Genomic DNA, 14,383 nt, shown 5'->3' with positions numbered 1-14,383 from the left:
TGCCCCAGTGATCAATCACCCGCAGTAGCAGCACTCTAACCGCCACCAAAGACAACACCCGGACTACAAAGAAGGTTCTCCAAAAGCAACGCCTACAGAAAGGAAACAATGCACAAGCGTTGCCGTTGCCCGCCAATCAAAGATCATAGGTTTTCACCCTGGAGATGTTAGTCGAGAAATTTGCCGCCAAGAACTAGCTCATGTGATTGATGATGACTCTAATCCCTAGGCCTGGGGGTCGATCTCAACAAAGCACGAGGAACTAGCTCGTTCAATTAGTTTAAAGTTGTCGCAATCAAAATAATCTACCATGGCTTCGATCTTGTGGGTTAATCTCAACAACACGATTCGATATTAGCCGAGAAATTTGCCGCGAGACGCGAGAGAACTAGCTCATGTGATTGGTGATGATTCTAATCCCCAGATAGCATTTCTCACAAAAAAGAAGAGTGTGAAAGTATACACGATGAAAAGTACTGTAGGTGTTGATATATACAAAAGGAGGCATGTGGAAGTTTTATGTAAGTGGTGAAAAGTGCAGCCAAATATAAAAAGGTGCTCATAGGTTTTCACCCTGGAGATGTTAGTCGAGAAATTTGCCGCCAAGAACTAGCTCATGTGATTGATGATGACTCTAATCCCTAGGCCTGGGGGGTCGATCTCAACAAAGCACGAGGAACTAGCTCGTTCAATTAGTTTAAAGTTGTCGCAATCAAAATAATCTACCATGGCTTCGATCTTGTGGGTTAATCTCAACAACACGATTCGATGTTAGCCGAGAAATTTGCCGCAAGACGCGAGAGAACTAGCTCATGTGATTGGTGATGATTCTAATCCCCAGATAGCATTTCTCACAAAAAAGAAGAGTGTGAAAGTATACACGATGAAAAGTACTGTAGGTGTTGATATATACAAAAGGAAGGCATGTGGAAGTTTTATGTAAGTGGTGAAAAGTGCAGACAAATATAAAAAGGTGCTCATAGGTTTTCACCCTGGAGATGTTAGTCGAGAAATTTGCCGCCAAGAACTAGCTCATGTGATTGATGATGACTCTAATCCCTAGGCCTGGGGGTCGATCTCAACAAAGCACGAGGAACTAGCTCGTTCAATTAGTTTAAAGTTGTCACAATCAAAATAATCTACCATGGCTTCGATCTTGTGGGTTAATCTCAACAACACGATTCGATGTTAGCCGAGAAATTTGCCGCAAGACACGAGAGAACTAGCTCATGTGATTGGTGATGATTCTAATCCCCAGATAGCATTTCTCACAAAAAAGAAGTGTGAAAGTATACACGATGAAAAGTATTGTAGGTGTTGATATATACAAAAGGAGGCATGTGGAAGTTTTATGTAAGTGGTGAAAAGTGCAGCCAAATATAAAAAGGTGCTCATAGGTTTTCACCCCGAAGATGTTAGTCGAGAAATTTGCCGCCAAGAACTAGCTCATGTGATTGATGATGACTCTAATCCCTAGGCCTGGGGGTCGATCTCAACAAAGCACGAGGAACTAGCTCGTTCAATTAGTTTAAAGTTGTCGCAATCAAAATAATCTACCATGGCTTCGATCTTGTGGGTTAATCTCAACAACACGATTCGATGTTAGCCGAGAAATTTGCCGCGAGACGCGAGAGAACTAGCTCATGTGATTGGTGATGATTCTAATCCCCAGATAGCATTTCTCACAAAAAAGAAGAGTGTGAAAGTATACACGATGAAAAGTACTGTAGGTGTTGATATATACAAAAGGAGGCATGTGGAAGTTTTATGTAAGTGGTGAAAAGTGCAGCCAAATATAAAAAGGTGCTCATAGGTTTTCACCCTGGAGATGTTAGTCGAGAAATTTGCCGCCAAGAACTAGCTCATGTGATTGATGATGACTCTAATCCCTAGGCCTGGGGGTCGATCTCAACAAAGCACGAGGAACTAGCTCGTTCAATTAGTTTAAAGTTGTCGCAATCAAAATAATCTACCATGGCTTCGATCTTGTGGGTTAATCTCAACAACACGATTCGATGTTAGCCGAGAAATTTGCCGCGAGACGCGAGAGAACTAGCTCATGTGATTGGTGATGATTCTAATCCCCAGATAGCATTTCTCACAAAAAAGAAGAGTGTGAAAGTATACACGATGAAAAGTACTGTAGGTGTTGATATATACAAAAGGAGGCATGTGGAAGTTTTATGTAAGTGGTGAAAAGTGCAGCCAAATATAAAAAGGTGCTCATAGGTTTTCACCCTGGAGATGTTAGTCGAGAAATTTGCCGCCAAGAACTAGCTCATGTGATTGATGATGACTCTAATCCCTAGGCCTGGGGGTCGATCTCAACAAAGCACGAGGAACTAGCTCGTTCAATTAGTTTAAAGTTGTCGCAATCAAAATAATCTACCATGGCTTCGATCTTGTGGGTTAATCTCAACAACACGATTCGATGTTAGCCGAGAAATTTGCCGCGAGACGCGAGAGAACTAGCTCATGTGATTGGTGATGATTCTAATCCCCAGATAGCATTTCTCACAAAAAAGAAGAGTGTGAAAGTATACACGATGAAAAGTACTGTAGGTGTTGATATATACAAAAGGAGGCATGTGGAAGTTTTATGTAAGTGGTGAAAAGTGCAGCCAAATATAAAAAGGTGCTCATAGGTTTTCACCCTGGAGATGTTAGTCGAGAAATTTGCCGCCAAGAACTAGCTCATGTGATTGATGATGACTCTAATCCCTAGGCCTGGGGGTCGATCTCAACAAAGCACGAGGAGCTAGCTCGTTCAATTAGTTTAAAGTTGTCGCAATCAAAATAATCTACCATGGCTTCGATCTTGTGGGTTAATCTCAACAACACGATTCGATGTTAGCCGAGAAATTTGCCGCGAGACGCGAGAGAACTAGCTCATGTGATTGGTGATGATTCTAATCCCCAGATAGCATTTCTCACAAAAAAGAAGAGTGTGAAAGTATACACGATGAAAAGTACTGTAGGTGTTGATATATACAAAAGGAGGCATGTGGAAGTTTTATGTAAGTGGTGAAAAGTGCAGCCAAATATAAAAAGGTGCTCATAGGTTTTCACCCTGGAGATGTTAGTCGAGAAATTTGCCGCCAAGAACTAGCTCATGTGATTGATGATGACTCTAATCCCTAGGCCTGGGGGTCGATCTCAACAAAGCACGAGGAACTAGCTCGTTCAATTAGTTTAAAGTTGTCGCAATCAAAATAATCTACCATGGCTTCGATCTTGTGGGTTAATCTCAACAACACGATTCGATGTTAGCCGAGAAATTTGCCGCGAGACGCGAGAGAACTAGCTCATGTGATTGGTGATGATTCTAATCCCCAGATAGCATTTCTCACAAAAAAGAAGAGTGTGAAAGTATACACGATGAAAAGTACTGTAGGTGTTGATATATACAAAAGGAGGCATGTGGAAGTTTTATGTAAGTGGTGAAAAGTGCAGCCAAATATAAAAAGGTGCTCATAGGTTTTCACCCTGGAGATGTTAGTCAAGAAATTTGCCGCCAAGAACTAGCTCATGTGATTGATGATGACTCTAATCCCTAGGCCTGGGGGTCGATCTCAACAAAGCACGAGGAACTAGCTCGTTCAATTAGTTTAAAGTTGTCGCAATCAAAATAATCTACCATGGCTTCGATCTTGTGGGTTAATCTCAACAACACGATTCGATGTTAGCCGAGAAATTTGCCGCAAGACGCGAGAGAACTAGCTCATGTGATTGGTGATGATTCTAATCCCCAGATAGCATTTCTCACAAAAAAGAAGAGTGTGAAAGTATACACGATGAAAAGTATTGTAGGTGTTGATATATACAAAAGGAAGGCATGTGGAAGTTTTATGTAAGTGGTGAAAAGTGCAGCCAAATATAAAAAGGTGCTCATAGGTTTTCACCCTGGAGATGTTAGTCGAGAAATTTGCCGCCAAGAACTAGCTCATGTGATTGATGATGACTCTAATCCCTAGGCCTGGGGGTCGATCTCAACAAAGCACGAGGAACTAGCTCGTTCAATTAGTTTAAAGTTGTCGCAATCAAAATAATCTACCATGGCTTCGATCTTGTGGGTTAATCTCAACAACACGATTCGATGTTAGCCGAGAAATTTGCCGCGAGACGCGAGAGAACTAGCTCATGTGATTGGTGATGATTCTAATCCCCAGATAGCATTTCTCACAAAAAAGAAGAGTGTGAAAGTATACACGATGAAAAGTACTGTAGGTGTTGATATATACAAAAGGAGGCATGTGGAAGTTTTATGTAAGTGGTGAAAAGTGCAGCCAAATATAAAAAGGTGCTCATAGGTTTTCACCCTGGAGATGTTAGTCAAGAAATTTGCCGCCAAGAACTAGCTCATGTGATTGATGATGACTCTAATCCCTAGGCCTGGGGGTCGATCTCAACAAAGCACGAGGAACTAGCTCGTTCAATTAGTTTAAAGTTGTCGCAATCAAAATAATCTACCATGGCTTCGATCTTGTGGGTTAATCTCAACAACACGATTCGATGTTAGCCGAGAAATTTGCCGCAAGACGCGAGAGAACTAGCTCATGTGATTGGTGATGATTCTAATCCCCAGATAGCATTTCTCACAAAAAAGAAGAGTGTGAAAGTATACACGATGAAAAGTACTGTAGGTGTTGATATATACAAAAGGAAGGCATGTGGAAGTTTTATGTAAGTGGTGAAAAGTGCAGCCAAATATAAAAAGGTGCTCATAGGTTTTCACCCTGGAGATGTTAGTCGAGAAATTTGCCGCCAAGAACTAGCTCATGTGATTGATGATGACTCTAATCCCTAGGCCTGGGGGTCGATCTCAACAAAGCACGAGGAACTAGCTCGTTCAATTAGTTTAAAGTTGTCGCAATCAAAATAATCTACCATGGCTTCGATCTTGTGGGTTAATCTCAACAACACGATTCGATGTTAGCCGAGAAATTTGCCGCAAGACGCGAGAGAACTAGCTCATGTGATTGGTGATGATTCTAATCCCCAGATAGCATTTCTCACAAAATAGAAGAGTGTGAAAGTATACACGATGAAAAGTATTGTAGGTGTTGATATATACAAAAGGAAGGCATGTGGAAGTTTTATGTAAGTGGTGAAAAGTGCAGCCAAATATAAAAAGGTGCTCATAGGTTTTCACCCTGAAGATGTTAGTCGAGAAATTTGCCGCCAAGAACTAGCTCATGTGATTGATGATGACTCTAATCCCTAGGCCTGGGGGTCGATCTCAACAAAGCACGAGGAACTAGCTCGTTCAATTAGTTTAAAGTTGTCGCAATCAAAATAATCTACCATGGCTTCGATCTTGTGGGTTAATCTCAACAACACGATTCGATGTTAGCCGAGAAATTTGCCGCAAGACGCGAGAGAACTAGCTCATGTGATTGGTGATGATTCTAATCCCCAGATAGCATTTCTCACAAAAAAGAAGAGTGTGAAAGTATACACGATGAAAAGTACTGTAGGTGTTGATATATACAAAAGGAGGCATGTGGAAGTTTTATGTAAGTGGTGAAAAGTGCAGCCAAATATAAAAAGGTGCTCATAGGTTTTCACCCTGAAGATGTTAGTCGAGAAATTTGCCGCCAAGAACTAGCTCATGTGATTGATGATGACTCTAATCCCTAGGCCTGGGGGTCGATCTCAACAAAGCACGAGGAACTAGCTCGTTCAATTAGTTTAAAGTTGTCGCAATCAAAATAATCTACCATGGCTTCGATCTTGTGGGTTAATCTCAACAACACGATTCGATGTTAGCCGAGAAATTTGCCGCAAGACGCGAGAGAACTAGCTCATGTGATTGGTGATGATTCTAATCCCCAGATAGCATTTCTCACAAAAAAGAAGAGTGTGAAAGTATACACGATGAAAAGTACTGTAGGTGTTGATATATACAAAAGGAGGCATGTGGAAGTTTTATGTAAGTGGTGAAAAGTGCAGCCAAATATAAAAAGGTGCTCATAGGTTTTCACCCTGGAGATGTTAGTCGAGAAATTTGCCGCCAAGAACTAGCTCATGTGATTGATGATGACTCTAATCCCTAGGCCTGGGGGTCGATCTCAACAAAGCACGAGGAACTAGCTCGTTCAATTAGTTTAAAGTTGTCGCAATCAAAATAATCTACCATGGCTTCGATCTTGTGGGTTAATCTCAACAACACGATTCGATGTTAGCCGAGAAATTTGCCGCAAGACGCGAGAGAACTAGCTCATGTGATTGGTGATGATTCTAATCCCCAGATAGCATTTCTCACAAAAAAGAAGAGTGTGAAAGTATACACGATGAAAAGTACTATAGGTGTTGATATATACAAAAGGAGGCATGTGGAAGTTTTATGTAAGTGGTGAAAAGTGCAGCCAAATATAAAAAGGTGCTCATAGGTTTTCACCCTGGAGATGTTAGTCGAGAAATTTGCCGCCAAGAACTAGCTCATGTGATTGATGATGACTCTAATCCCTAGGCCTGGGGGTCGATCTCAACAAAGCACGAGGAGCTAGCTCGTTCAATTAGTTTAAAGTTGTCGCAATCAAAATAATCTACCATGGCTTCGATCTTGTGGGTTAATCTCAACAACACGATTCGATGTTAGCCGAGAAATTTGCCGCGAGACGCGAGAGAACTAGCTCATGTGATTGGTGATGATTCTAATCCCCAGATAGCATTTCTCACAAAAAAGAAGAGTGTGAAAGTATACACGATGAAAAGTACTGTAGGTGTTGATATATACAAAAGGAGGCATGTGGAAGTTTTATGTAAGTGGTGAAAAGTGCAGCCAAATATAAAAAGGTGCTCATAGGTTTTCACCCTGGAGATGTTAGTCGAGAAATTTGCCGCCAAGAACTAGCTCATGTGATTGATGATGACTCTAATCCCTAGGCCTGGGGGTCGATCTCAACAAAGCACGAGGAGCTAGCTCGTTCAATTAGTTTAAAGTTGTCGCAATCAAAATAATCTACCATGGCTTCGATCTTGTGGGTTAATCTCAACAACACGATTCGATGTTAGCCGAGAAATTTGCCGCAAGACGCGAGAGAACTAGCTCATGTGATTGGTGATGATTCTAATCCCCAGATAGCATTTCTCACAAAATAGAAGAGTGTGAAAGTATACACGATGAAAAGTATTGTAGGTGTTAATATATACAAAAGGAAGGCATGTGGAAGTTTTATGTAAGTGGTGAAAAGTGCAGCCAAATATAAAAAGGTGCTCCCGGCGGGGCTCGAACCCGCGACCTTCGGCTCATAAGACCAACGCTCTAACCAACTGAGCTACGGGGGCTGCTTTTGATATTTATGTCTCATTTCCCTATTAATTCTTTCTTACTACAAATAAATGAGTTGTCCAGCTACGGGAGCATTTCCTCGTTAGTTGTCCAGCTGGCCAGGCTCCCGTTCCACCAAGTTCCAAGAGAACCACAGCACCGCCCGTGGCCTCCGCAGAGATCAAATAGAAAAACCCAAGCACCGTTGCAAATTCACCGGACGATGCCGCGGAGCTACGTACTGTAGACACGGCGGCAGTGATTAAAAGCTCTGCGCCGTTTCCTGTAGCGATATAAAACCAAGCCATGCACGCGCGTCGGCTCCGTAATTCCGTATCCCCCGCGCGGCCACGAGCTAGCTACGGGAGATGAATGCATCAGCAATTCAGCATTGCGTTTGTCTTGCAGTACGTCTGTACGCGGTACTGGCCATCACTGGCTTTAGCCTGTGCATTACGCATAAGAACAGTTGCAAAGAAGATAAAAAATATCTCAATCAAACACCGTGGCACTAGAGGTGCTCGTAATTACTAATATAATTACTTAATTTATCATTAGAACGACGACAGCCACAGCACCATTGAACGATCCTTACACTACACACTCATATGACTGATCGATCAAAAACAGACACACTGAACTGAGCACACGGTACTCCAGACCTAATCTGGGAATTAACTCACAGAAGAACACTGTCACGTAGCTAGCTAGCTAGTACTCCTAGCTACTACGGCTGCCACGCGGCGAGCTGCTGGATGTTCATGGGGTAGGCGAGGTCGGTGCCGCCGGAGTAGGCGGCCTTGCCGAGGAGCACGTTGACCCTCTCGGTGGGGTGGAAGGCGTCCCAGAAGATGTAGGTGTTGCGGTTGGGGCAGGGGCGGAGGAAGGGCAGGCAGGTGATGACCCCGCGGTTGCGCCCGATCCCGCAGCACCCGCGGTCCACCACGCTGAAGCCGTAGTTCCAGGGGCTCCGCAGCACCTCGGAGATCATCTCGAAGTTGTCGATGTAGATGAGCTTCGCCCGCGGGAGGTTGGCGTTCAGGGTGTCCACCATGCCCTTCACCTTGCTGTTGAAGGGCGCGATGAGCTCGTCCACGTCCGGCGAGCACATGTTGGTCGGGTTCCGCGCCCGCATGTTGGGGATGCACGCCATCGACCCCACCCCCGCGATCACGAACCTCCGGGCCCCCAGGTTGTACAGGCTCTGCGTTCGTCCATGCATGCATGTCCATTAGTCTGTTGTCTTCAGAGACGATGCAACTTATACTAATTACTTAGAAGAATCATGGCTTACGGTGAGCTGCTTGTTGTAGTGCTGCACGAGGAGGGTGGAGTACTGGTCGCCGTTGTACTCGTTGCGGGTGTTGTAGTTGGGCATGAGGTAGTTGTTGAGGTAGTCGTTGCTGCCCATGCCCACGTAGAAGATGCTGCGGCCCAGCGAGGAGGCCAGCTTGCTCGCGCCGATCTTCCCCTTGATCTGGTTCAGCGTCGTCTGGAAGTTCTTGATCTGCTGGTTGAACGGGATGCGCCCCACGAAGTTCTGGCCCGTGTTGTCCAGGATCCCGGCGGCGGCGGAGGCGTAGTTCACGCCATGCAGCGCGCCGGCGTCACTGTCGGCGTTGGAGGCCTCGTTGTTCGACGGCAGCAGGGGCAGCCCCAGAAGCTCAGCTGCATGCATGCACAAACACGTCCAGAGTTAATTCCAGTCAACACGGTACGTACGTTCCGCCAAGTTGTCCATTGTTTGCGGTAACTAATCATGTTTGTACTGTACAGTAACTAAGATTTGTTACAGTGGCAGCCCCTGGTTAGTTTTGTGGTGAATTATTGGCGGAGTATTTAATTACCACCGTAGTAGTACTATACATGGCGTCATGTCCATAGCCTGGCCAGGGTCACATGGAAACATTGACGACGCCACCGTAGTGGTAGTGGTACAGGTTTTGACTGGCCGAATTCATCGCGTCATGTGCACTGTATGTGTTGAATCAATGGGACGGCATTATGATCCCGGAGGAAATCGAGTACCGCTGTGCTACACTATTACTAGCAGTACTGGTGTGGAGTGTCTCACTCTCTTTTCACTCTTCTCTCTTCCTTGAATGAGCACATGGAGGAGGCGGGTCAGTAGTTATTACAGTCAGTGCTGGTACTGGGCTTCAAGCTATGCTACCATGCTAGTGGGATCTCAGTGCTTATGTACTGAGATTACAGCTGAACTAATCATTTTAGATTTTGTTTGCAAGGACCATGCATGCACTATGCGTTGCATGATTTGCTTGGATTTCCCTAAACAGTAGTACTCGAGTGTGGATTTCCATTGGAGTAGTACATGCATGTAGGCTTTCAGTGTGGAACTCACACTTGCATATATGAAAAACGGAAAAACAATAATTGCATTGCTTCTTCAAGGGGTAAGAAAAGGAGAAGCAACCTAGCCTAACATTTGACACAATGAAATTCTAGCCAGTCAATAATTATGGACTGAGTACATGTAGATATAGAAACCCTGAGGAATGTACCTGCATATGCATGCATATCCAACTCCATCAAACCAGCTAGAATCTTTAATTAACTGAGGAAACCAGTAGTGCTTGCATAGATACTCCTTGTGATTTGTGAAACATTCTTCTAAGCTAGTGATAACGACTTCCTTGTGATTTGTGAAACATTCTTCTAGGAACAGATAGACTAAGCCCACTCCATGTGTTTGTGCATATAAAAAGACTAAAACACATCAAAGGGCCATGTATATTCCCTTTCTGGAAACAAGTCCAACATGGAAATGACTATGAGAATGACAGAAAAACAGCCGTGCGGTGTGGTGCACCATGCGCTGGATCACGGGTTTCCTGACGCTCTAGCCTCATTGCATTATTCTCAATATGAGTAGCTCATTCTAGGATGTACTAAAATTAGCAATTTCTACTCAAAAGAGGCACTATACCACTTCGCCAGCTGATTTGCTATTTCTGCAGGCAACAAAATGGCTCGATTTATACGTGAAAATAACGCATCGTATGCTACCGGCGGCAATTTTATGACTAGTTTTTTTCTGATGAGAACACTAAAACTTGCTGAAGAACTCAAGAAGTACTCCTAGTAGCTAGTAGGAGAGGAAAATGGCCAGGAGAGCATGCATGCGTGGAGCAGCGCACGGACGTACCTATGGCGTCGACCATGGTGTAGCCGTTGGAGAAGCGGCCGGTGGGCCCGCCGGCGAAGTCGATGCCGTAGGGCAGGTAGTTGGCCTTGGCCAGCGACGTGAGGTCGTTGTTGTTGCCGTTGTCCGTCAGCGAGTCGCCGAACACGAACATGGCCGGCACCGACGGCCCGCCGCCGCCGCCGCCCGTCGCGCCGGTGCCGGCGCCGCTGGCCCCTGCCGCGTCGCCGGGCCCGTTCGGGAACGTGAAGTTCCACGGCGCGCGCGGGAACAGCGGCCGCGGGAACACCTGCGCCGTGGCGCCGCCGCACGCGAGGAGCACCAGGAGGAGCACCGTCGCCGTGGGCGTGGAGGAGGCCGCCATTGGACCGACGTGGAGTTCCAAGCTTGGCTAGGTGGTTAGTAGGTGCCTAGGTGTGTGGCATGCAAGACGGAGCTAGGCAGAAAGCAGGGTGCGCAGTGTGGGAGAAGAGGAGCGTCGTATATAGCAAAGGGGGGAGCGAAGGGGAGAGGGTTTTGGGGTGGTTGGTGGGTGGATGAGGGAGGGAGTAAATGCGGCTCCTGCCATTGCTGCCATGGAGATGGAGAGAGTAAATGGGGCTCTGTTGGGGCGCGTGCTCGAGGCTACGCTAGCCATGGCCGACAGCAGCTGGCGGGGTGCAGCGTGCCGTGCCTGTGATTTGTCAAAGGAGTATGGTTTTGCGCTTCTGTGGGTATGGACCTACGGAACGGGGGAGTACGTGCTCGGCTAATAAACGGCTTGCTGGGCAGAGTACAGTAGATAAAGGCCCGGACATCAGGACTCTGATGGGGAAGGCCGTTTGGGTCTTCCATCTCTCACGCATCCCACTATCATGGGCCAGCCCGAAAAGGAGGCGTTCGCTCGCTCAGGGACGAGCCGGTTTCCCCGGTTCGCTAGTCACGGTTGACCGGTGACTTTTTGAGAAAATGCGGTTTAGAAAAATCAAGTTTAAGAAATGAAAAAAAGATAATTTTTTTAAAAAAATCACGAATTCGAAAAAAGTTTGCGAATTTGAACAATTTCATCAATTTTACAAAAAGTTCACATGTTTGAAAAAGTCCATCTACTTTGAAAACAGAGTTCTACAATTTTGAAAAAAATGTAAATTTGGAAGAAAAAAGTACGTGGATTTGAATATATTCATGCATTTGAAAAAGTTCGATGATTCAGATTTTTTTAGAAATTTGAAAAACTTTCACATATTTAAACAAAATCACGGACTTGAAAAAGTTTGGGCATTCATATAAATAAATAAAGATAAGAGAATAAAAGGAAAAGGAAAATAAAATAAAAAACTGAATAAAACCATCCAGAAAACCTGAAAAAAGAAAGAAAAAAACGGTCATAAGCTTCTAGAAGCTTCCCAAAATGAGTCGGAGGCTTCTAGAAACTTCACAAAACTGGCTGGGTAACTTGAAACAGCGTCATTTGCGGTCGAAGAAGGGAAAATGGGTTGAGCCCAGGTGGAGGAGGGGTTGTCCACCAGTTTGCAGTTTGCACTGTAACCGGTGTGTGGAGTGCCGAATAGGGTTTGGGTTTTGTCTCATGTCTCATGTCTCCCCTTCCGCGCTTGCCCTAGTGGGATGGGCCAATATAGCGGTTTTAGAACTTTCCATGCCATTTTTTTTTGAGTTTTACTTTATCTATTTTTCCTATGTGATTTCTCTATTGGTTTTCATCAGTGTTGTTTCTAGGGTTTTTTTCATTCTTATTTAAAAAATACTTGTCTACTTTTATTTAAATACATTTTGAACATTTTTTCATATAGGTTGAAGATTTTCCAGATACACGTTACATTTTCTAAATACATGGTGAATATGATTTGCAAATGCCTGCTGGATATTTGCAAACTGTACATTGAGCACTTTTTTAATACACGCTTAACATGTTTAAACACTTGTTTGAACATTTTTTTAAATGTTGTGAATATTTAGTGATGTGCTGCAACATTTTTTAATGGAAAAAATTATACATTATGAACATTGTTCTAAATTGTGCAAAACATTGTTTACATTTCATGATCAATTTTTTTAAATGTAATGAAACATGTTTGTAAACGTGCAAACATTTTATATCTTGAACAATGTTTCAATTGTACGGACATTTTTTTAAAATTACATGGAATTATCTTTACATTTTCATGAACATTTTTTTAAAATGTGTAATTATCATATTGTTTTAAATGTGTGGAATTTTTTAATAGTATGAACATATTTTTTGAAATGCACAATCATTTCTTTCACACTGCATGAGCAATTTTTAAATGCACGATGAACATTTTTAATAATTTAAGTGAATACTATTTGAAATATATATATTTAAGAGGAAAGAGAACGAACTAACTAGATACGCGAAGAGCGAACAAAGCTAAGCAAAGGAATGAACGATATTTGACTCCGTTCTCGCGATGCTTGAGGCGGGGCGTACGTTGTCTCACGTCAAGCAAACCATAAACATGTCAAAGATTTATGGCATTTCCCACGGCTCATGGCCTTAGCTACGCATGACAGTATTTAAGGGTAATCTTCATGAATCTGTTTGGGTGTTTGTGTGAGGGGTGGGGTAGTAGTTTGCATGAAGGTCCGTCACTTTAGTCATGCCTAATAATGCAATTGCATAAACTTGTTGGACTAGGTCTCTTCACATGGAACTCTTTTGGTTCAATGACAATAGCGGAACCCTTCACATTCGTATCGGCACATATACCCACATGAATAAATATCGAGTGAACCTGTTGTTCCCGTTCGTTATTCCCTTTGCTTCGTGATACTTCACAAAACTCGAGATGAGACTTATCGACATCCATGTGAGGCAACACTTGCTCACTATGCTAGTCATCCTCGTTATCAGTTTTGTTATCTTTTCTCATTCCCGTGTTCCAGCATCCTTGCGACCAAGTCATGCCATGTTTGGCCAAAATGATGGATATTGTGATATCGAGGGGACCCTAAGAATATCTCTCCATCTTGGAAGAGAAAATCACAGGTTTGAGCTATCAAGTCCCTTGTCATACTTTTTCAATGCGTCTGAAAGTTGTCGTTATGATCACCCAGTTATGGTGACGTTTGACAGACCTCAAAGTACATCATATGGTATTAAGTTACTCGATGCTCCCGTGGTCTAAAAAATTGAATTGGTAGTGGCCGCTTGACTAATATGTTTTTTTAACACAGTACAGACGCAAGCGCTTGTACATACGCGCATACACTCGCCCCTATGAATGCACACACACCCTACCCTATGAGCACCTTCGAGTGATTGAACCGGCATATCATCACTAGTAGAAAAAGGGCCATTTGTCCCCGTTCGTAAGGGCCATTTGTCCCGGTTGTTGAACCGGGACTAAAGGGTCGTTACTAAAGCCCTAGGCCTTTAGTCCCGGTTCTTACACGAACCGGGACAGATGGGCCTCCATGTGGCCGGTGCGGCGAGCTCAGGCAGGAGGCCCTTTGGTCCCGGTTGGTGGCACCAACTGGGACCAATAGGCGCCCACGCGTCAGCAGCTGGCAGGAGCTGAGGTTTTTGTTTTTCTAAGGATGGTTTAGGGGTTTTGGGGGGTTAATTTAGGTGTTTCATATATTATGTTAGCTAGCTAATTAGTAGAGAGAAGTGTCCTCTCTTATCTCCGTGCTTGGTCGACGCTATGTACTATACATATAGAGAGGACTCGACACGCTAGCTAGTAAGTAAATGAAGGAAACAGAAGATCGTCATGAACATATGCATACAGAGAGATCGAAGTGATATCGACCACCTCTCCTTCTCCGAGAGATTGGTCGAACAACAAGTTTTCGTATATCTAACCGACGCTACTGGCTACATATATACAATATAAGATCTCTTACAATATAATCTCCTAATTATATATGAACTCAGGGTCCACATGGTATTCTCCATCTTTATTGATCACGTGGTCAAGAAAGAA

General features: G+C 43.9%; 1 protein-coding gene and 1 non-coding gene across 2 annotated transcripts; both read right to left on the bottom strand.

Moving 5' to 3' along the window:
- Positions 1–7,216: 7,216 nt before the first annotated feature.
- On the bottom strand, positions 7,217–7,290 carry TRNAI-UAU (transfer RNA isoleucine (anticodon UAU)). Its single transcript has one exon. It is a non-coding gene; the product is annotated as a tRNA-Ile (tRNA).
- A 507-nt stretch (positions 7,291–7,797) lies between these two features.
- Positions 7,798–10,916, bottom strand: LOC147991697 (GDSL esterase/lipase At1g71691-like). Its single transcript, XM_087525473.1, has 3 exons — positions 10,440–10,916; positions 8,568–8,941; positions 7,798–8,477 (listed from the first exon to the last, which is right to left on the bottom strand). Exons 1-3 carry the CDS (start codon positions 10,798–10,800, stop codon positions 8,001–8,003), a joined length of 1,212 nt encoding a protein of 403 aa, XP_087381599.1. The 5' UTR covers positions 10,801–10,916; the 3' UTR covers positions 7,798–8,000.
- Between the last annotated feature and the right edge of the window lie 3,467 nt (positions 10,917–14,383).

The sequence above is a fragment of the Triticum urartu genome, chromosome 1A (assembly GCF_056163025.1).
Source record: "Triticum urartu cultivar PI428250 chromosome 1A, HENAU_Tu73, whole genome shotgun sequence".
NCBI lineage: Eukaryota > Viridiplantae > Streptophyta > Magnoliopsida > Poales > Poaceae > Triticum > Triticum urartu.
The sequence above is the reverse complement of the archived record's forward strand: the minus strand, read 5'-3'. Positions and strand labels throughout refer to the sequence as shown.

Bases quoted from the DNA above. Each gene is read 5' to 3' on its own strand.
- LOC147991697 (XM_087525473.1), bottom strand. From the start codon at position 10,800: ATGGCGGCCTCCTCCACGCCCACGGCGACGGTGCTCCTCCTGGTGCTC. The intron at 8,942-10,439 runs GTACGTCCGTGC...GCATGCATGCAG, and splicing joins CACCATGGTCGACGCCATAG to CTGAGCTTCTGGGGCTGCCC. The intron at 8,478-8,567 runs GTAAGCCATGAT...GGACGAACGCAG, and splicing joins ACTACAACAAGCAGCTCACC to AGCCTGTACAACCTGGGGGC.